This window comes from Catharus ustulatus, chromosome 6 (genome assembly GCF_009819885.2).
Source record: "Catharus ustulatus isolate bCatUst1 chromosome 6, bCatUst1.pri.v2, whole genome shotgun sequence".
Classification (NCBI taxonomy): Eukaryota; Metazoa; Chordata; class Aves; order Passeriformes; family Turdidae; genus Catharus; species Catharus ustulatus.
In genome coordinates this window covers 27,208,380-27,230,988 of record NC_046226.1, presented here as the reverse complement: position 1 = coordinate 27,230,988, position 22,609 = coordinate 27,208,380, and the positions used below count along the sequence as shown (strand labels likewise).

At 35.4% G+C, this 22,609-nt stretch overlaps 1 protein-coding gene across 4 annotated transcripts in view; it reads left to right on the top strand.

Annotated features, from left to right (window-relative positions):
• AKAP6 (A-kinase anchoring protein 6) overlaps nucleotides 1–22,609 on the top strand; it is a 265,979-nt gene that overhangs the window by 68,941 nt on the left and 174,429 nt on the right. For all 4 annotated transcript variants that reach the window (XM_033061959.2, XM_033061958.2, XM_033061956.2 and 1 more), the window contains exons 3-4: nucleotides 13,340–13,591; nucleotides 17,239–19,026. In XM_033061959.2, the coding sequence (XP_032917850.1) occupies nucleotides 13,340–13,591; nucleotides 17,239–19,026 (2,040 nt within the window). The remainder of the gene's footprint in view (nucleotides 1–13,339; nucleotides 13,592–17,238; nucleotides 19,027–22,609) is intronic.

Sequence of the window (22,609 nt, the reverse complement as noted above, 5' to 3'; positions counted from 1 at the left end):
GACACTTTAAGATTCTAATTGCATTACTTTGGCTACAATTTTGACCTATATTGTGAAAAGAAGTGTTTACTAAAGGCTTAAGAAACCATCAGACTGAAAATAATGTAAATAATACAAAACAAGGAACTTCATTGTTGTATGCAGATTTCACTAATTCTATTAGACCCTTAATAAATTCTGTAGTTTTTCATAAGGAGATCAAATGTCCTGAACAATCTGTTGCTTATCACAGTTACACTATTTTAGCAGACCATTTAAATAGTATTCTGAGAGTTGTATGCTTTCCAAAGGCCCTTTGTTTTAGTTTTGTTCTCGGCTCACAAAATTCTGTGTGTGCCATATCCTGAGGAATATGCTCAGACTGCTCAAAAGCATCTGTTCTCTCTGCAAAATTATTCATTCTTTTGAAATCGTATCTACAGGAAAAGTTCAGGAATTTTTTGGTTAACCAAGGCTGTTTTCTTCAAAGATTTGCATTGGATTAAGATGATAAAGCTTTTTTCTCTGAAGCAAAAGTTGGCACTGGGTAGAGAATTGTTGACGTGTAGATTCTACAAGGTGCCAGACGAATGGGAAATCAGCCCATAGATTATGGAAGCAGTTGCATCTGTTATTTGGATAGGAATTTTTCATTGACTTCTAAAAGGTTTTTATTTTTGCTCTTCAGCTGCCCATGCATCAGTGGCCAATTGCTCTTGTTTAGCCCTTGCTGGATAAACAAGTTAGTACTTTCATGTATCTCTGTAATGGCAATTGTCATATTCTTCTCCAAAGTGCTGTTTTTGAAAGTTTCATTAAAAGCTCAGAAAAGGAGTGGAAAATTCCACTACAGCTTTATGTGCTTGATACCATACTGAGTGTAGTAGGTGCCTATTATTGCTCCATTTCATATCCTCTTCTGATTGCTGCTTCATATATTGAGATGTATCAGTAAAGTAGGAGCCTGAATTAATTCTATTCCATATAAGAAAAACCTAGAGAGGTGTTTTTACTCTTCTGTGGGTATGTCTGTATTACCATTTTGTTTTGGACTGAGAATGTGATTTTGAAGTGGATCTACTGTTTATCCCTATTGAGCACTCTTGGATTCATACTGGAGGGGTGTCCCTCCATGAGCAACCTGCTTGCTATTGCTCACAGTCTTTGCCATGCAGACGTTTCTTTTTAAAATTTTCCTACTTAATTCCTTTGTCTCTACTTATGATTCATTTATTGTCACATTTGTAGTTATATTTTCTTTTGCCCTTCTTCTGACTTGGTAACTTTTTGTGCAAACAGATTTTGAATTTAATGTTGATGTGATTGCCTTGAATGAGATACGTAGTTGGTATGGTAATTGCCTCGTCTCTATTTATTGTCTGTACTGATAAGTGAAAAAACTTTCTCAGGAATTAATACTTTTCGTGGTTTACTTTGTTTCTGCAGTGTGCTTAACTCAGACACAAAATCAGAAAGTGTAGAGTCAACTTCAATTCTGAGTATTACCTGAATTTAATTTTAAGTCTGCAAAATGTTTTTTATAAATTATAAACATCTTCAGCTGAAGTTTATGAATTATTTTGACGATTCTGATCCCATCTGAAATTGCAAAAGACATAAAGAATTAGAAACAGTAATGGTAAATTTATGAAATTCTTCACACTTTGAAATTCAAAGGAAGGTAGGATTAATATTTTGGGAAAGGGCCATTACAATGAGCAATTGTAACGTTCTGCCATCCTTCAAGCTTCAGTATTGGAGTGTGATACACTTCTATTAAGAACTATGCCCTCCATTGACCCCTTATTTAAAGAGCTAAACAGTTGGCATGGGTTTTAGTATGTCTTCTTGCTGGAAGTAATTTATAGCAATGGCTGAGCGGAATCACAATGTTCTACATAATATGTTAATATTTGATTAACACAGGACATATTTGATTAATGTTGGGCAGGATATTGAATTATAGTCACTGGTAGAATTTTAAGAAAATGGATGTAGAGGGGCTATATAGATATATTAGGTTTGACAGACTTGCTGTTATCAATACTATTTCAAGAATTTCTCAGGCTTCCCATTGGCTCAGAGTGACTCACTGTCTCACAAAATTTTTTATGAACTGATGAAAATGTCTGTGTGGAAAGGCGTCAATATTTAGGAACTGTAAGAGAGATTAAAAAAGATTGTTTTAAAATACCAGTGCTCCTTCCATTTTACTCAGACTTGCCAAGATTGGCTGATCTGACTGTGGCTTGTCAAGAAAAGGAAAATATTTTCTGTTTTTCTATAGCCTTATGGATTTCATGTTTTGGTAGAAGATGACCTGCACAGAAATATATTGTCTATTTGAAAAGTGTTGAAAATACAAAATGTTATTCTCAAGATTGCTGTACAGTAAAAGCTACCAGAGACAGACAGTCCCTCAGTGTCCAGGGGCATTTCCCATTAGCTGTGCTGGAGGGAGAGGCAGTGCAGCTGCCCTGCTGGGCAGGGAGAGCCAGGCTCTGGCAGGGTTGGGAGCTGGGTATGATGCCCAAGCAGGGTTACTGTATTCCCAGGCTCACGTCCAGCCCAGCCTAGCACGGCCAATTGAGCTCAGATGAAAGCTTGTGACCCAGCTAGGGCTCTGCAGAGCCAGCCCAGTTGTTCCAAGAGTATGGAAATATGAGCACTTGCAATTTATGTGCCACTTAGCTTTCCTATTCCCTGTCTATACTTCAGAATACCACAACTCAGGGATCCAATGCCATTTATTGTGAATCATATCAGAGGAAGATAGAAGATTTGACTTCGTTGAAATTTAGGATTCTGTTCAAGGCTAAATTGATAATGACTATTTTTGCAGGAAATTTTAAGTTTTTACATGTGACTTAAATGCACAAACACACATTAGAAGCTTGAAGCCACTTAGGTTCATTAACTTCTGCACAGACAAGTTTGGCTATTGAATTTCAAAGAGTTGCTTTACAAGCCCAGGCATGGAAACAACCTTTCTCATTGAACCTGCACAGTGGCAAGAGTTACACTCACCCCTGAAAGCTACAGTCCAGACAAAGATAATTTATAACTTACCTCTTAACTTGAAAATAAAATGGCATGTAAAGAAGCCTGTTCAGAGATAAACTGTTTACTGTCAACATAAGAACCAGTTTATCTCACAGGCCATGCTGTCTTGGTTTCCTAAAGATGGAAATGACACTGACTATGAAGTGTGTTATAAATCAAGGCTCTAATTCCAGTTAGCAACCTATAATAAACGTTTTCCTATACATACACATATGTATACATAAAAATGAATAAATATTTAGATAAACACTGCTCATTTGCTCCTTCTTTCAAGGCACTTCAGTCCTACTGTGTAGTGAACAAGTACTTTCTTGAGCAGCAATACCTTAACAGCCATTAAATGTGTCAGTGCTTTACACCAGAAAATTCTCTTGTAAAACCAAAAATCAGAGCCATTAGAATTATCCTAACACGGCTCAAGCTGTCTTCTCAAAACGTCACACTGGAATATGCCTTGTAGGAGTATGTTGCTGGAATGTGCTCTACAGTGTTGTAACTTATCGCTAAATTACAAGTACAGTGTATTTGAATAGTTCTTACTAAAATATTATGTCTCATTTAAATATAAAGACCCAGTTCTAGTATTAAAATGTTAATTTCTGTCATGCTTCTATTTATAAGCAGCCAGAACAAGCAACCATTGTTGACAGAGAATACACAAACTTTTAAATATATATCTGTATTAATATTATAGACATGCAGGATGGCAGCGAGACTTGGAAATAATCAGATAGCATGAAATACTAGTTAATATATGTTGGTTGCTTTTGTGTGTAAAGTACCATGTAAGTGTGTGCTTTGAATGTCATGCCAGTCCTATGAGTACAGGTATCCAATTTAATCTCTATTCCATTCCTTCTAAAAAAACCTGCAAAAACATCTAACCTATTTTTGATATTGTGAATGTAAACCTAGGAGAAGGAGGTGGGGTTGTTTAGTTTCATCTTTAATGCATTTCCAGTCAAATTAAAAAAAAAAAAAAAAGGAACCACAGGAACATTAAAATAAACAATTTTTGATATATCTTCTAATCAAGAATCAAAAAAATCATGATCATCAGGAATTGTTGCAACAGGACAAGGGGAAATGGCTTCAAATTGAAAGAGAATAGGTCTAGGCTAGATACTAGGAAGAAATTCTTTATTGGGGAGATGGTGAGCTCTGGAACAGGCTTCCCAGAGAAGATGTGGCTGCCCCATCCCTGGAAGTGTTCAAGGCCAGGCTGGATGGGGATCTGAGCAATCTGGTCTACTGGGAGGCGTCCCTGCCCATGGCAGCAAGGCTGGACTGAGATGGTCTTTAAGGTCCCTTTCAACCCAAACAATTCTCTGATTCTGTGATAAGGGACTTGATTAGTCTGCTCAGATTTCTTTCCATAATTAAATAAATAAATTTCATGTGCAAATACAGAATTGAAATTAGAATAAAAGTCTTGTATGTTTTAGATTTCTTTGACATATCAATATTTTCCTAAAAAAGTTCCTTAATTCCTAAAAATTTGTTCCTTTATTTCTTCATTCACTTATGATGTTAAGTATGTAAAATAGTTTTCTTCCAGTCTTTCAAATTGTTCTTCCTCAATATAGCAAATTTAGGTGACCTTTTTTTGTGTTTGTTTTTATGTGCTATGTGGATATTTGTTTATTTATAATTTATTTTTTTTCTAGCACAGCTTTATACATTCTAACCTTGACCCTTACATTACAGTAAGTGATACCCAGAATGGAAGAAGCCTCTTGGTACCCTGGGTAGGTGGTAGCTGTTTCAGACTACAGGAAGTGCCTCCTGATGCTCTAAGTGCTTTGTAGCAGTTACTAACTCATTGGCAGCTCTACAAGGGCTTTCCAACTGACTTCAATATTTGTTGTTCAGGAGAGAGGGCAGGAAGGTCACAAACATCAAGCAGCATGCAGTACAGACTCTAAGCCTTCTTTTTCATGTTTCTAAATCAGGCAAAAAATCTCAGTAATTCCCGTATGATTTCATTGATTAAATGTTAGCTTTTGGTCTTTTCCAACCAAAATGATTCTATGATTCATTGAACAACATAAAAGGGGAAAACACAGTGCCAATAAAGTGAAGTCTACTAATAAAGACCAAGTGAGATTCTGTCCCTTTTGCTGTCCTAAATGATGACTGAGGGAAAATAACTTCAAAAACATGTCACAGAAGCTCTTGGAGGCTTAGCTACAGTGATATAAACAGCCACTTATCTTGAAAACTTCCTATCATGCTATCAATTTTCATTATAGGAGACCTGGCACAGATGGCAGTTCTTCACTTCTGACTCTTCATATCTCATTTGAAATGAGAGTAGAGTCTCACCATCCTTTATTAAATTCTGTTATAGTCACTATGCTTCAGTCAAAGAAAGTGAATGGGGTTAGTATGCTTTGGCTCGAGAAAGTCAAAATATTTTGATTAAAATTTTTCTGTTGTGTTCTGCATGCCTATGCAGAAGGCCTGAATTTTTCTCCTGTGTGAACTTGAAGTTCCTTTAATTCAGTAGTTCAGTGCTACCCAAAATACTTTGTGCTATTTATGTAGGGATAAATTTTGTTTGTAATTTAGAACTTCATTATTTCAAGAACAATAATTTTTTCCAAGAAATTTTTTCTCTTTTACCTAGACTCTTCTCTTGAGAGCAGCTGTTCTCAAAGACCCTAATTAAATATATTGAATTTAATAAAAACCTGAGTATTTCTAAAGAAATCTATAAACTGAAAAAATAAGATAGATGCACCTATTTTCTTGTAGAAACGGCAAAAACAGATTGTCTCACCAGAAAACAGAGCTCAGACAATGAAGATCCTATGGCCCTGCAGAAAGCTTAAACAATTATTGAAATTTTCTTATTCTATGCCAAGAGTAATTAAAAATCTTCTTCAAACTGAAAATTAGGAGAGAACAAGAGTGGAACACATTCAAAGCTGAACTTTCAGGGTCGATATTTTGCCAGCATAGACATTTGAAACTCACTGTTTTCAAAAGGATATCCATTTTTGCTGGAAAATTATTGAATTATTTGTGCAATAGCATTGAATTCTGCTAGCTGCTTCATATTGAACATAAAATTATCAAAGTTATGATGAAATAATAGGAGTGGTCTTCTTTCTTATTGTTCATATAGCTGACATGATTTTTTTATAGCACTAAGTTTTAGTACGTCTTGCATGACATGGAAGTAGGGGTTTCCTCACAGCCAGTGAACTGCTCCCTGCACTGAAGCTGAAATCTACCTAGTCCTGGCCAGGCTACCAAGAGCTGGTTGGCTTAGCTACTGCAGAGTGTAAATCTTCACTGTGGGTAAAATGTGCTTCCATTTGCACCCTCAATTTTTATTTGCGTGTGGTAATTTAAAATAGTTAGAAATGCTTTTAAATTGCACTTAGTATGCATGGTATACAGAAAGCAAGAAAGTGCTGAGTAAAGACAGTAAAAGATGTAAGAATCAAAGGTAGTTCTCAAGAGAATTGGAAAATATGTCCTATATTCTTCTATTACGGCAGAAAAAGTAGTTATGCGAAAAGTATTTGAAGGATGTTTTAATAAGTCTTCTCTTTTCCATTCCATAAATATGAATAGATATTCCACTTAGAGATATATAACACATGATGAGCATGCTTAGTATAAAGCTTACTCATAATTTTTTCTTATTTCTTTGTGATCTTAAATATTCAGTGCAATTTAGTTATAGATATATATATAATTACCATTATCCAGTGAACAGGAACTTGAAATACGCATTTTTTCCCAAGCTTATCTCTACCACCACTTGGTTGACTAAGTTTTCATGAATTTGGTATTTTTCCTTTTTTATTGGACATAACCAGAAGCAAAACTTGCTACTCTATTGCTCAGTTCAGTACTATTTATCTTGTCGTGTGAAGAACAGTTCTAGAGTATCTCTGCAATGATGTCTTCCAGAGTGTAGTACAAAACCAGACTTCAGTCAGCACAAATATGGCATTTTATGTCAAGTTTTAATTATTTTAAAATTTTCAGTTGGGTCTTGATAAAAATCTGTTTGCTTTAACATGTCTAAAGTAAGACAAATGGAAATTTGTACAGTTATGCATAGAAAGAAAGTTCTACAGTGATAACTTTACTAGGAAAATTCTCTAAACACTGTGGACTTGGAGATACAAGAACGTATCTTTTATTTTGAAGCTTTCAAAGAGTTTTTAGGTTGTAGCTCTAGACACATTGCACAGTAGAACCAGTGGAAGCTCAGGAATATTTAGGAAAACAGTATTTAGTTGCAGAGGTTGCATCACTTCCCACAGCAGCTTCTTTGCTGCATTCACCTCGGATTTGCAGTTTCTTATACAAATGTAATTCATGCGCCAATGCTACTGTTGTCAGGAATATCTCAGCAGTGGCTAGCCCAGACTTGTCTACACAACACTCTTTCAATACTGTTCTGATGTGCCTCATTTTACTGCCATAACTTCTGTGACTCTCCAGTTCCACCACAGGCCTTAGAGTGATTTTGTGCATCAGCTATTTGAAGATTCCTGGATGATCCAAATGCTGCCTTGTAATTAAGAATCTGGCCTGTGGTGAATGCTGTGTTCAAAAAGTCTTTTTCCATTAATTTACTGATCAAATTTAGTAGGGTAACTAAACATTTGATAGCAGCCTCTCTTCCCTGCAGCCATTCCCTCCTGCAGAAAAAGTACAGGCTGGCCTGGCTTTGTAAGACACTGCAGCTGGTCCTGGCAAGTGAGCTGGAATAACTTCCAGCAGCAACTGCCCTGTTTCTGGACAAAAGGATCTTTTGCATGTTCCCAGTATGTTTGATCCTTTGGCCCCAGCAATGGTCCATATGGCAAAACAAATGCAAATTGCTGGAATCCCAAGACAGGAGTTTCACCATTAACATTTCTGGCATTTTTCCTCAGCCTGAAGTGCTTGGCATGTGATATAATATCTTACTTCTTCCTTTTTTCCTGGTCATTTTCCTTGCAGATAAATAGTCAGCCAACATACTTATGCAAAAAACAAACTAATAAAGCGCATAAACAACTCCTAAATTATCACAGAACAACTCTGTTACAGTTACGTAGAAGCCATTACTATTTTAGCAGCTCTGTCAAAGAACTGATGATCTGGTATCTCTTTCACATTATTTCTAAGTACAGGGATATAAAAATGTAACTCGCCAATTCCTGAGATACCAAAACACAGTAGAAACATGCCTACTTAGAGTTCACCAAACCAAATATTTATTTTCAAAACTTTCTGGAGACTTTTTCAATAGCAATATTTGTACAATAGTAAGAGGATCATAGATCCACCTACTGGAATTTTGCAATAATTAAAATGCTCCTCACTTAAAATAATGAGAGTAAATTGAGAGTAAAATTGAGAGTAAATTAATCAAAATAAAAACCAAGCTGGAAAAGAAAATAACATGCAGAAAATGATGATGGGCCAGGAAAAGAAACAATCAGTCATATGTGTAGTACCATGAGGGAAGAGCAGAGAAGCTTTGAGGACCAAAGTATTTCCAAGCTGTCAGTGTCAGCAGAAGGCAAGGGTGGGTCAGTGATCTCAGAACCCTCCTGGTAGCTGCTGTCCTTGGCATTCTTCTCCCGGCATAACACATCCATTTCCCTTAGTCACTGAATGGCACAGCCACTCAAGGTACACTGTAGTACTTAAATCACTTTTTGACAGGCTGGTAACTCAAAGTCAGACCCAGCTTTTCCATGGAAGTTGATTTTGCTTAGTCAAAGTCTGGATTGTTCATGTATGATAATTTTGTTTGACTTGTTTGCTTAAAAATAGCTGCAAAAAATTATGTGCACCATTTGTTCTGAAGGTTTCACCAATAATAGATCAGTTTAATCTTTATTGTAACACTTTATTGTACAGCAGGTAGAGATGAAAAAAAATGGGAAACTGTCTTTGAGAAGTCAGAGTGGATTTTAAAGGAAAATTAGTGTTCTAAAAGATGTTCAGAATCAAAAATCTCTCTCTTTTCCTTTTTGTATATGCATAAGCATAAATGGTGGTGCAGAGAGTTAGTTTAATTTATAATTTTCAAGTTCCATTAGAGTAACAAATCTAAAATTCTATGGCATATATTCTAAAATGTTTTTCTGAACAGAAGAATTTGTACGTTCTGATTGAAATATTTGTCTTCTGAGGAATTAAAAGGCACTTAAAAGGAAAGACCAAATAAACATTTTCTTAAATCATAGATTATATTTGTATGTACAGCAGTTGTAAGATTCAGCAGAAAATTGTTTTTCCTGCTGAGGTTTTACAGCAAGATCAAAGAACAAAGTATAGTTTCTCTGTCACTGATACCAACTCTAAAGTAACATATCCCAGCCTTTTATCTTTCAGTGGTTTTGTGTACATCTTAACACAGTTTCTTAGGGACCAGAGAGCAAATACATGTAAAAGTGAACATCAAAGCTGTTTTCATTGACTCAATGCTCTTGTTTATGCACTTTTTCTTCATCTACTGCAATGTTTGCAATTCAGGCTATTTTAGTTGATGTGGAGGGCTATGAGCAGGCTGATGGACTCAGCAGCTGCGAATTACAGGATCAGCTGTCTGAAAGACTGAGTGAAGTGGGCAGTTGGCAGCCAAATGGGGTACAACCTCTGTAGCCTGAGAAATTCCACAGTCAGTGCTACAAGAAAGCCCATGAGGGGATGACAAAATCTTTACCTTATTAATGCTGTGAAACTGTGTAAAAATAAAAATGCCTAGCTGACATGTGAGATTAATGATTACAAAAATTGTTTTGGCAATGGTGCTTTCAGAAGATTATAATACCTTCTATGTATATATATGATATGAAACTATATACTATTAAAATGGGGAAGATTTTGTCCACATATATGTGAAGGGTTTATATTATTACCTTTTACCTGGAACTATGCTAATTCACAAACAAATACCAATAGATTATTACTTAAAAGTGCATGATTTATTTTATCTACCTGTCACTTCTGGTGGCAACTCATGACAGCATTTAGGTACCATCTCATGACACTGGTGTTCTTTATTTATAAATACAAAGTGTAAAAAGGCACAAAACTGTGTTCTGCTGGTTTTGCTCTAGCTAATGCTGTCACCTACAAGGAGCTAGGAAGAATGAGGAGAATGAAACCATGGTGTACCTGGTCTTAATACTGAGCCTCAGTAAAATAATGAACTTACATCACATTACTTTTTTGTGCAGTATTTGAACTGTGTGATCACAGAAAATTATTAAATTCAGGTGCTAGGTGTAATTACTTAATTTTACTGAATTATATGTAAATCTAGACATCGGGTATAGTAAAAAGAAAAAGTTTTACTAGAAAATGTCAGCTGGATTTGACGTTATATTGTTTCCTCTCAGTATGTTTGGTTTGTGCCAGGTAAGTGTAGAGAAAAGATGCAAGTAAATAGGATGCAGCTTTATTAATGCTGTTCTACTGAATACTAATCTACATTAACTTACAAGGCAAAAGTTAGAATTTCTTTGTAATTATTTTCACCTGAATGCTAGCATTAACCTTTCTTTACACACATATTCTGTCATTGGCACAGCCTTCACACTATCCTATAACAGTTAAAATCAAGGAAAGGGTGTATCAGTAGGGCCCTAAATTATTTTTTACAAGCTTTAGGTAAGCCACCCATTCTGTCTATAATCTAAATCCTTTAAGAGCTAGTACTTTGTCTTTTACTGACACAGTGGTTTTATATGCTAAGATCAGAGAACGTGATTTTGGATGTGATCAAGTTCTCTCCATTACTGAAGCTGTAAGGAGCTGTTAATTACCTTGTCAGTACATGAAGCACTTGCTGTGTGCCACAGTAGTCTAGATAAGTAGACTTTGCTTTTTGAGGAAAAATGAGCAATTTCTAGCAAACCATGCATAAATGAACAACATATGTTCTTGAATATCTTCTTCTTTCAAATCCCTAGTGATGCTGGGATTTGCATTTCAGTACAAAGTTGGTTTGTTGTTCAAAGTTTGTCTACTTCAGAAATTTGAGATGCTTTTGTAGCTAGCATAACAGGACATCAAGAGAAAACTTGTTTGAAGTGCGGGTCTGAATTCTTGATTTAGAGTATTATCTAGATTCATTAGCCAATATTTTCAGTTCATTATTAAACAATTGTCAGAAGACACTTGTTCATTGTCAGTTCTTTCTTCTTGTGGCTTTCTGTTCTCAACCACTTTGAGAATTCATATGGTAGTTGATTTCAGCATGTAACTGTATGTGTGAAGCTTGAAAATATTAAAAGCTTGTTTAAGAGTCTGGCACATCCTTAAGCTTGTTCACATAAATAGTCTAAATGGAATATATTAAGTACTTTTCTGTAGACTGTGTCTAATTTACAAAATTACAGTTACTGGACACAATCTATTTTTAATGATTGAAATCAAAATTAAAGTGCGTTTTGGCCAAGAGGAAAAAAATTTACAATCTTGGAGAAGTAAACACAAATTCAGTTAAACTAATTAATTAGAAATATTCTTTAAAACATTTGAAACAACACAGAATTACAACTGTGCTTTTCAGGCGTGTATCAGTTATAGTAGGCTAAATGGATAATTTGATCTTTTTCCAAAGCTCAGAGAGTTGTAGCTCTGTGTCTGTAGCATTAGATGAGCACGCTAAATCTGATAACTAGAGATCTATTTTCTCACCTGGAAGTATGTGGATATTGGAAGCCCTGAGCAGGTGAGGCTGTGTGTGTTGTACTTGCAAATAAAGATGCTGCTTGTTACAGCAAGAGGACTGAGGGTACAGGGGAAGAGGTGCTGCCTTTCTCTCAATGCATCTACAATGATCTACTCGTTGAAAATCCAAAGTTTTGTGCTCTTCTGGCATTTCTGAGAACTACTCCTACAGAGGACTCAATGTAACTGTCAGTGTTTTACTAAAATGGGTACCTACCAATGGCACCTGATAACAGCTAATATTGTACTATCTGTCATACAAAATTATTTACTATTATCTAGAGATTTGATTTTCTTTTGATTTGTTACATACATGCAATTACATATTAAGTACTTTGCCTTTACTTTCATGCTGAAGATGCCAAATCTGTAATAATATCCTACTGTATTATTAATTTAGAAGTAATCAGGTTTACTGATTTTCCTGTTGTGCTACTGCCATACAAAATCCCAAGTATCATCAGAGACATAAGATTTCATTGTAATTGTCTGACAGAATTATTTCAGAAGCAAATTTGAAATACAAAATTATGATTATTTTCGCTTTCATTTATATGTATAAAGAAGATTTCAGAATGCTTGAATTAAATGAATATTTTTTTAAATAAATAGGTCTTAGATTTAAATATGGTATTAAGTCCTAAATCTTAGTCACCTTAAGTTGCTGCCAGAAACATTGGAAAAAACTTCTAGAGTCCAGTGAGAATTTTTTCACTGTTTTAGTCACATTTTCTTACTTGTATGCTCAATAGCATATGCCTAAATGTTCTTTAGTATTGTAATTCGTCCTTCCAAAGAAAATTACGAGTAGATTGAAATTATTTTGTTCTGTATGCAGCACAACCCTAATGATCCGTAACATTGATTTTAAATTTGGAGGATACCATCCCATCAAAAGTTTAACTTTATAACCCGGTAACCCATATTTTCTTTCTCCTTTCTGAACACAGCTGTTTTCAGCTTCTCTGTTTTCCCTCTTTTTCCTTTTCCACCAATCTTCAGTTTCGTGCCCAGAGCAAGACTGTGCAAAAATCAGTGCCCTGTCACCACCAGAGACAGCAATGCGTAGCAGACATAGCTTATTCCCATTGAGTCTAGCACAGACTTTTGTGCCTCTTGGTTATAGAGGTTAGATTTAAATTCTACCCAAACTGAATTTTTTTGATGATGGCACAGACCAGGTTCTTTGCATTTTAACTGGTGGTTACATCCGTGTGTGTGTGTGTAGCAGAGAGGGAGACAGCTCCTGGCAATCTTATCACTTCCAGTACTGTTGCTGTCTTCTAGGATGTCACTTTATGGTGTTAGCTTTCTGCTTGTGATTCATGTGATCTTGTTGTGCCATCCTTCTTTATTGTATGCTGTCTCTGCACTCACTGAGCAGTACTGCCAAACAGGACAGCTGCTGGCTCAGTTGCTGTAGCATTACCACGAATAAAAAAAAAGAAGAAAAAAGTCTGAATGTGTTAACTACAGTATATTTCCTCTATGAAAATATCAATTCTGCAATTAATTAAAAGTACATGAAAAGTAGATCTGATCCATGAAAGGACCATGCCCATAGCTAAATATCTGCTTTATTTTTCCGTTACAGGATATTTGTGAAGATATATCTGATCATGTTGAACAAATCCATGCTCTACTAGAGACTGAGTTTTCCCTGAAGCTTCTGTCTTACTCTGTCAATGTCATAGTTGATATCCATACAGTGCAACTACTCTGGCACCAGCTACGTGTTTCTGTCCTGGTTCTGAGAGAGCGTATTCTCCAGGGACTACAAGACGCCAATGGAAACTACACCAGGCAGACTGATATTCTGCAAGCATTTTCTGAGGAGACTAAGGAGGTACAGTAACTAAATCCAATTTGAAGCATTTCATCTGTGTTTGAAGCAGCTCATCCCTCTTGCACATTTAAAATCACTGTGATAACAGTTTTAAGGATGACTCACTACTAGATACTTCGCTAAATTGATCTTAGTTTTCTTTTTAAAAATTTTCAGCTGATACCTGTTGTGTTAAACCAAATTAGTGAAAATTAAGATAAATTTTCAGAGATGTCATACTAGTGGCTAGCAATGTTTTCCCCTGTTTGAAATATTTTCCTGAAAGATTTAGAGAATTGCATCTGTTTCAAAGTTGTTGGTCTAGTCACTTGGGTATTTAAGGTTTACAGCCAATTCAAAAGTTAATTTCAGTGTGCAGTGATTTCTTTAGTGAAAGTTTAGACATTTTCTTTTGGCATACACAAACATGAAGTTTAAAAAATGTTTCCAAAACTGTCCAGCCTAGGTCAACATTCCTTTGTAGCAAGAGGATGGTTTTTAATTTGAGAGGCAATTCTGCCTTTAAACAGTCATGCATTTTTCCTGAGAAACAATGATGTAAGAGTCATACACTGTTTACTCTGACTGTATGCCACATTCACACACACGGAAATGATTTGTGAACGTGGATTCATTTAACTAAAATGCCTATTCCTTTGAATTTATCATTACTAAATTAATTTATTTAGAAGGACACTACGGGCCTACTTTTATAAACTTCAAGAAGATGGACATTTTTGATAGAGTAACTAATAGTAATTAATGGCATGTTGAAGATTTTTCATTTGATGGTCCAAAGATTAAGACAAAATGCTTGACTAATGATTAGATGCATTTACAGAAAGAAACCTCTAGATCAGTGAAGTGAATTCTGAGACTTGTGTTACAGAGGAAGTCAGAAGTCCCCATGACATATCCTGAATTTCATATCGCTGAAGTTCAAAGAGAATATGAATATTTCTCTGCTCCATGCGGGGTTTTATATTTTACTTTGACACAACAAAGAGGGTGGTGCAGAAATCAATGCTCAGAGATGCCCAGGCCCACCTTCCACACCCCCTCCTCCTGGTGTGTGCATACCTGGCTCTTTCAGATTCAGTTTCTGCTTTACTCTGGCTGGTAAACTGCTGGCAGGTCTGAAGGAAATCTACTCTTGTCTTTATACCCAGAATTAGTGAATTAGTAAGAAGTCATTATTTTATGACAAAGACTTGGTAATTTCAAGAAATAAAGAAGGTGTATATTCAGATACAAAGAAACAGGAAATGATGCATCTGGATCTGATTACAACTGCTGTAAAAAACATCCCTGCTACAGAAAGAAGGACTGACTGGGGAAGGAAAGATTATTTTTCAGTAGGGAAAACACATGTTGCCAGATACGCTTACATGGTACTATGAAAGACAAAAATATAATGACATCATTTTTCTTAATCCACCGCAATTAAAGCACAAATAATATTTGATAAATTTAATGGCTAGCAATAGCAGGCACACAAAGCTGATATCAAGTTTCTGCCCTGTTGCTTGAATAGGTCAACAGAAATGGCTCTGCATTTTCCAACCTGCAGGTATTCAAGCTTTTTATGGGTTATAATGATACTGGCTTTTGTTGATGAACATAAAAAAGAAATAAAATATAATGTAGGGATAGATAATGTAGACACAATTGTATCTACTCTTACCTATCTTTTTTTTAGTGTTTGGAACTTTAAAAGAAGCGTTACTACATGAAAAGTGAAAAATTTAACTAGGGCATTCCTATTGGTAGCCATACAAATAATTAAATTTAATATTTTTCTCACATAAAAACAGTAATAACATGGTAATATTGGCATTAAATAAAACTCATCTGAAGCACACATTTCAGAGGCTGCTTGGAAAATGGCCAAGTAAGATGGTTTAATGCATATGATTGTAAATTTTATTCATGTTAATAAACACATTTTTAAGAGACAAAGGAATGGAGCTCATTATTCAGAAAAAATAAAGGCCTTTAGGGCCTTGAAAAGGTTTTGATTTATATATGGTTTTACAGTTTCTAATATTTTCCTGAGATTAGAAGGACAGTGCAGCTTGTTTAGTCACTATTTTCCTTAACAAATGCAGCTCCAATATATAAATTTGGCAGATTTATAGAAAATTCCCCTTTTAATTCTGAGCTGTTGACAATGCCAAATTTGTGGCATGGGATCTACATCTGGATAGAATTTGCTCAAGAAGAGATACATTCAGTATCCAAGACTATGGCTGATAAATATCCTTCTAGTAATTTTTCTATAAATATTTTTAGCTGGAGGATTTTATTCTGTTTTTACTTTAAATAAAGGGGGGGGAATGGATGGAGTACAGTGCTCAGATATTGTATGTTTTTATCTTTATGAGTGTTGGTAAATAATAGACTTTTTTATCGAGATAATTCCCATTCAGACCAAATCCAGGTACTTTATTGTGATATGGAGAAATTTCGTGGTTACTGCACCTTCTTCAAGCATGATGCTAAGGGTCTTTATGGATTTGGGCAGTGTAGTGAGACAAGTTGTTTCAGAGAATAATTCACACATAAACCTGTTGTGAATACTCAGGAGTTTGCTTCAAAAAGCTATTGTGAGAACAAACCTGAAAAGAAAGACCAGTATACTGTTTTAGGCTTGTAAAATTAGAATCCTAGAACATGAATTTCTGACCTTCATGATATTTTAAAAAAAGTAGTCTCTATAAGCAGAAGTCCTGTATATGTATTAGAAGTTCTACTGAAAATATACTTACACTGTATACTAAATATAATTTTGCTGTGAATATTATTTATCATGTAGTTTTGGATCTTAATCTCATCAGCTTTTTTTTTTATTGTCCTTCAAAAAAGATAAAAATATTTATAAGTATTTATTTGACTCTGATCTTAAAATCTCATTTGCCACCTGAGACGGTCTCCTCTGGGTATGTGCATGTTTCTGAGATTGAAGGACTTCCATTGAGAAAATATTGACAAGGGAGCATGTCAGGCTGGAGGCTTAACATTATAGTTCTTTTCCTTGTTCCATTATTCATTTGTGCTCTAAATATCTGGAAAATAAATTTTCAGGTGATAATGCTACAAAAAAAGTGAAATGTAAATAGCAATCTCTATCTTGTAATTATGGGAACTAAAGTCCATCATTGCTACGTGATGCTTGGAAAAAAAAATTGCCAATCAACTGAAAGACTGTAGAACAGCATAGATTTTTGAGAAAACAATATTAACAAGGAGACTGTTAGACTCAGCAGCCTCCAAGGTACCCTCCCTCCTGTTTGATGTAGTCAATACAGGAAATACTTCAAGTGTGCTGTATAGAATTTCTGAGTCCCCACCTACACAGCAAGTAAAACTGAAAGCAGAATTAAATGAGGAAAATATCAATACAAAAGTGAGTTGCTGGTTTTAGGTAACTTGCTGTACCAGACTGAAATAAAGCATTTTTCATCTTACTGCCATTTTTAATTCCCAAATATTTCAGAATGGTTAGCTTATCTACAGGGTACTGAAAAAAGAGACAGGAGGTCAGTGATGAGCCCTTATCTAGATGTTAGGCAGTGAAACATACGAATTGTTTTTTGTTTCATTACCTTGTGTGTTCTGTACATGAAAATTAATATTCCAAAAGCATACCATTTCTTTGTGTATTTCAGGATCGTCTTGACTCTTTAACTGAAGTTGATGATTCTGGACAGTTAACCATCAAATGTTCTCAAAATTACTTGTCTCTGGATTGTGGTATTACTGCATTTGAACTATCTGACTACAGTCCTAGTGAGGATTTGCTTGGTGCTTTGGATGATATGACCTCCAGTCAAGGGAAAGCAAAATCATTTGAATCCTGGAACTACAGTGAGATGGATAAGGAATTTCCAGGACTTATCAGAAGTGTGGGTTTACTTGCAGTAGCAACAGATTCCATTGCTTCCCAGTGTAATGAAGCATTGAAGGAAAAAGAAAATCATGTACCCCTTTCAGCAGAAGATGGAGAAGAAAGCAAAGACAAGAAAGCATCACATGATCTCTCACTAGCATCTCCTTCTGGAAATTCCTCTCCTTCTAAAGGATCTTTCTCTGAAAATGGTGTTTTACCTTCTGACAGCAAAGCAGTTGCCATATCAAAGAATCCAGAGTGCAGTCTTCCACAGCATGCTGGTGAAAATATCAAACACTCTCACTGTGAAAATTCAACACCTAAGAGGTCCATAAGAGACTGCTTTAACTATAATGAAGACTCTCCTACACAACCTACATTGCCAAAAAGAGGTCTATTTCTGAAAGATGATGTGTTTAAAGATTACATGGAAGCCAATGATTTAAAAAGGCAAATCTCTCAAATAGTTAAAAATGAAATGAGTAGAAGTACACCCTCATTGTTGGATCCACCAGACAGGTCCAAGCTTTGCCTAGCTTTACAACCACCCTATACTAACAGTCCATCTGCAGTTAGTCAGTCATATGACTGTTTAAATAAAATCAGTGATAAAAATCTTGATTACACAATAAATAACCACTTTAAAGACAGTCCCATAATTCTAGGAAAGTCTACTTCCTACACCTGTAAAGAAAAATCAAAGCACAGGAAGTCTCATGATTCTCCAGAGAAAGTGAAAACTGACAGAACACCTGGAAATACATGTAAAACAGCTCCATCAACCCATGTCAAAAAAAGAGGGTGTTCTTCCCTACAGAATGGAATTACTTCTAATAGCTCTAAGTCTCTGGAGGAGACAGAAACAGATTCTGCTGCATCATCAGATTCTTGTAACCAGAGAGATCAAAATGGGCAATCACAAGGTAAAACTGAGCCCTTCAGTTCACCGACGTGTAGCCAAAAAAGTGCTTCTTCAGCTGGTTCTGAGCTTTCCAGCTCATCCCCTCCTCTACTGAGAAGAAAGAAAAATAAAAGCTTATCCTCAACACCACACTATACTCAAAAACCCAGTAAGGACAGCGAGGTGTGGTATGGATCTGATGAATATTTAGCACTTCCTTCACATCTCAAACAGACTGAAGTATTAGCTTTGAAACTAGAAAATTTGACAAAGTTGCTGCCCCAAAAGCCCAGAAGAGAAACCATTCAAAACATTGATGACTGGGAGCTGTCAGAAATGAACTCAGATCCAGAAACATACCCGACATACCAGACAAAAAAGCACAAAAAAAAGGGTAGAATTTCACCAAGTTCTTCAAGTGATATAGTGTCCTCCTTAGGTGACAGTATTGAATCTGGGCCTCTCAGTGATATCCTCTCTGATGAAGATCTTTGTATGCCTGCATCTTGCATTAAAAAATACATTGAAGAAAAGCCAGAAAGGACTGCTGCCACTCAGCCTGCTGGGAATGAGACTTCTCCTTCAAATAAATCAGCTTTAATTCAACAATTGATGCAAGATATACAACATCAAGAGAATTATGAAGCCGTATGGGAAAAAATTGAGGTAAGGCAATAATCCTATATTCTTTTGCTGTGTTCTTGAGGAGACTACATGTGCAGATGGAGCTGCTGGCAGGGATGGAGTTGCTTTTTTATTTTCTTCTTATGCTGGAAGTAATATAATCTAGTGACTGCTGAAAGTAGACAAAAGCAGCAATTACTGTAATTATAATGGACCACAGTAAACTTTAACAAACTATACAGAATTTACGTGTATTATTTGATTTACATCAATGCCTTTAAACTCGGCAAAGCATTTTTTTACCAACAGCACTTTTCTTTGCCAGGATTGGGTACACAGCAAGTTATTTTTTGTAGGAAGCGTAAAATAAATATTAGAGAATCAGGGATCTTTGCTGTATTTGAATGAAATTATGCTTGATATGCCTATTTTGTTCTTTTAAAAGGGTTGCTTTAGTCCAAGAATAGGAATTTTGATTCCTACCAAATTAAGTATAATGGCAACATTTCTTTTTAATTAGCTCTCTTCCCTTGCAGTGATTATTTTCCCTCCTGTGTTGGTGGAACTAAGCATCAGGGGTTTTTTTATTAACTTGAATAATCCTTCTTAAGTAATAGCAGTGTATTAGTGCAATATGCTAGAACAATAATTATATACTATTCCATGAGATGGGACTTTATTGAGAAGTGTTTTGACAAAACAGATTTGCTTTGGAAGGAGAGGTGAATTTGAATGAATAACCAAATAAAGACCTAACCATCTCACTAATATAATTTTTAATTACATTGACAGTAAATGTTTATTTTGGTTTTCTGATGCATTTGTCTTCCTAACCATTGCAGAGAACTCTTCACCTCAGAACATTTAATGTCCATCCTCAATGGCATTTAAGTTTTCAGAAAAGAAAGCTCCATCTCTATTAGATTTCAAAGTGCTTTAAAATTCATAGCATATGCATTAAAGGGTTATGTTGGCATGCTAAACCTGATATCTTCAGTATCTTCTGTGCTATCAGGTTGTGTATGAGCTGAGAAAAAAGGACTACTTTTATACGGCTAGAAAGTCCTTCTTACTAAGTACAATTTCTGTAACTTTTGAAGGCATGGGAAGTATTATGACTAGTAGGAAAATAGTTGAGCTAGAGATATTTGAATACAAATTCGGGTTAGACAATACAGAAAGAAATTAATGAGGGTGCAGCAGCTGTCAGCTCTAAAGGGCAGTGCTTAATGATGCAAACTGCTCCCTGTGTCTTCTTGGGTGGGGCTCATCTTCCAGACTTTGATGAAAGAACTGTCTTAGTAAGTGTGAATTGTTTTTGTTTTTGAGTGTGTGTAGTGTTGAAAATTAGTCCAGCTGAAGCTGACAGATAGAGCTCTTCATTCTGTGAAAGCATCGAAGCTGCCTGTGAATATGTTGTCTTTCAAATGAACTGCAAGAGCCTGTTTAAGAATGGAATTGTTGAGTGTCTAGGGACCAATGCCTTCCACTAGATGCTGACTTCCTTTTGGCAAGAAACAGGTGGCAGAGAAACTTCTCTTATCATGCTCTCAAATCATCATATTTATTTTTATCAAACCTTTTGAAAAGGTAATTCTCTTTTGAGGGTCCATCTGTCTTTGTGTGATTCCTTGCAGCTGCAGTTCAATCCCACCAGAGTGGAGGAGTAAGAATCAGCTGTAACAACTTGCTGCAGCTGTAAACACCCTCTTCCTTCTCCATCCTTTCCTCACCTCCTCTGGAGAGTGAATTGAGCTTGTGACAGCAATTAAAAGTAGTTTGCTGTTCTGTGGCCAGAGTAAACCCTTCTAGTAGTGATTCCAGCGGCTGCTCTTGTCCTTGAGGAACTTGTCAGCTGCTGACACTGCACTTTCTGCAATTTCTCAGTGTTTCTGGTTGTGATAAATGTTTGGAAAATGTTAATGTGGAGTTTGAAAATACTGTGTTCGGCTCATAGTAAAAGAAGGGCTTTAAACAGAAAGAAGAGCAGATGCAAAGAGGGCTGCTAGAGAGAGCTCAGTATTCCATCAACTTAAAAGCAGCCACATAACTAAGTTTCATATTTCACTAAATGGGCTTCCTGAATAGAGAATAAAAATAACCAGGTGAATATTTTTGAAATACTTAAAGAGAATTATACTATTTTCAAGAAATATAAATTTCCCCAAACTGCTTATTTACCCAAGTTTTTAAATTGTTGCTAATTATTAAATCTTCTGCTTGTAAAACTAGTTGAAAACCAATTTTTCACTTTTTGAAAAGCTCTCTAACCAAGGTAAATTCTTCCTCAGTGACAAATACGATGCCTTGCTTAGGTACTTTAATTTATGTGATGCTATGAAATATTGTGAACAAAAAGTAAAAATACCATACCTGTATCACAATTAAGTTCTTACTTTTACTAAATCTCCTGCTTCATAATTCCCTAAGACAAGGATCAAAAATGTCATTATTTTTTTCAGTTATTGTAAATTGGCTCTTGTGTTAATTCTGTTATCTAAGAAGATGTATCCCACTCAAAAAGGAGTTTCCTAATTTCACAAATATATGTCTTAGCAATAATTCAATGTTGCTTTTGTTAGGAGCAGTTTTGTGCTGAAGAAATCAGATCTGAAAGGTGAACTTCATTTTAAGGACAGAATAAGCATGATTATTCCATTAGTAATCCAGTTGCATTGCTGCAAATGTCTAGCATGATAGATTTTATTTATTAAAATTGTAAACAAAACTAAAATAACTTCATCTTTATTTTGGAATTATGGTAATTTAGAAACCACTGGCATCCTCGAAATCATTGAAAGTAATATTTTAGCTAGGTAATAGGAAAAACAAGGAATTTTTAGTATTTCATTATGATGATTATTGGAGTAATTTTGAATAAGTGTAAATCTCGTAATATCTTCATAGAAAGTGTTTTGTTGAAAATATACTAAAGTATTTATTGACCATTTTAATAATTTGTTAGTTAAAGAAATAATAGTCATGGGCAGAAATTTATAAATTGTTATTTTTCATACTTGCAAATTATTTTGATGTCCTTGCATGGGCATTATCATGCTGTTAATATTCATGTCTATGTACAGCTAGAACTCTACTCGACTGCCCCATTTGTTGTTAAATAGGGCCACTTTTTGCTTTGCAATAAATATTGCATAATCTTGACATATTTTGTGATGCACTGAAGGTAACCCTTTGGCACATATTTCTTGTAGCATTAGTAATGGACACCTTCATTCTGGGGTGCAAAACAATTTATGTGACTGTTTCTTTTATGTTTCAGAAATTAATTTTTGCAGTTAGATATGAAAATGAGTGAGCAAATTCTGAAAGTTCCTCTCATTGTTTTAGTTCAGCTTTTAGGAGCTGCCCCAAATGAATTTTTAGAACGCAGATTAAGCTCTGTAGTTTCTGTTACACTAACTAAAAAAGGAACAGATATAACAGCAGCACTCTAACAGACAATACCAACAGAGTTCTTTGCTATAAGAATTTGGCTGATTGCCACTTCTCATGTAGGACTAGGACTTCAGAGGATCAGTTTCAGAATGCTTCAAGGTTTGTTTTCTGTGAGAAAGTTAAGTTTTGCTCAGAATCATATTAATAATTAGGATTTTACCCCATTTTA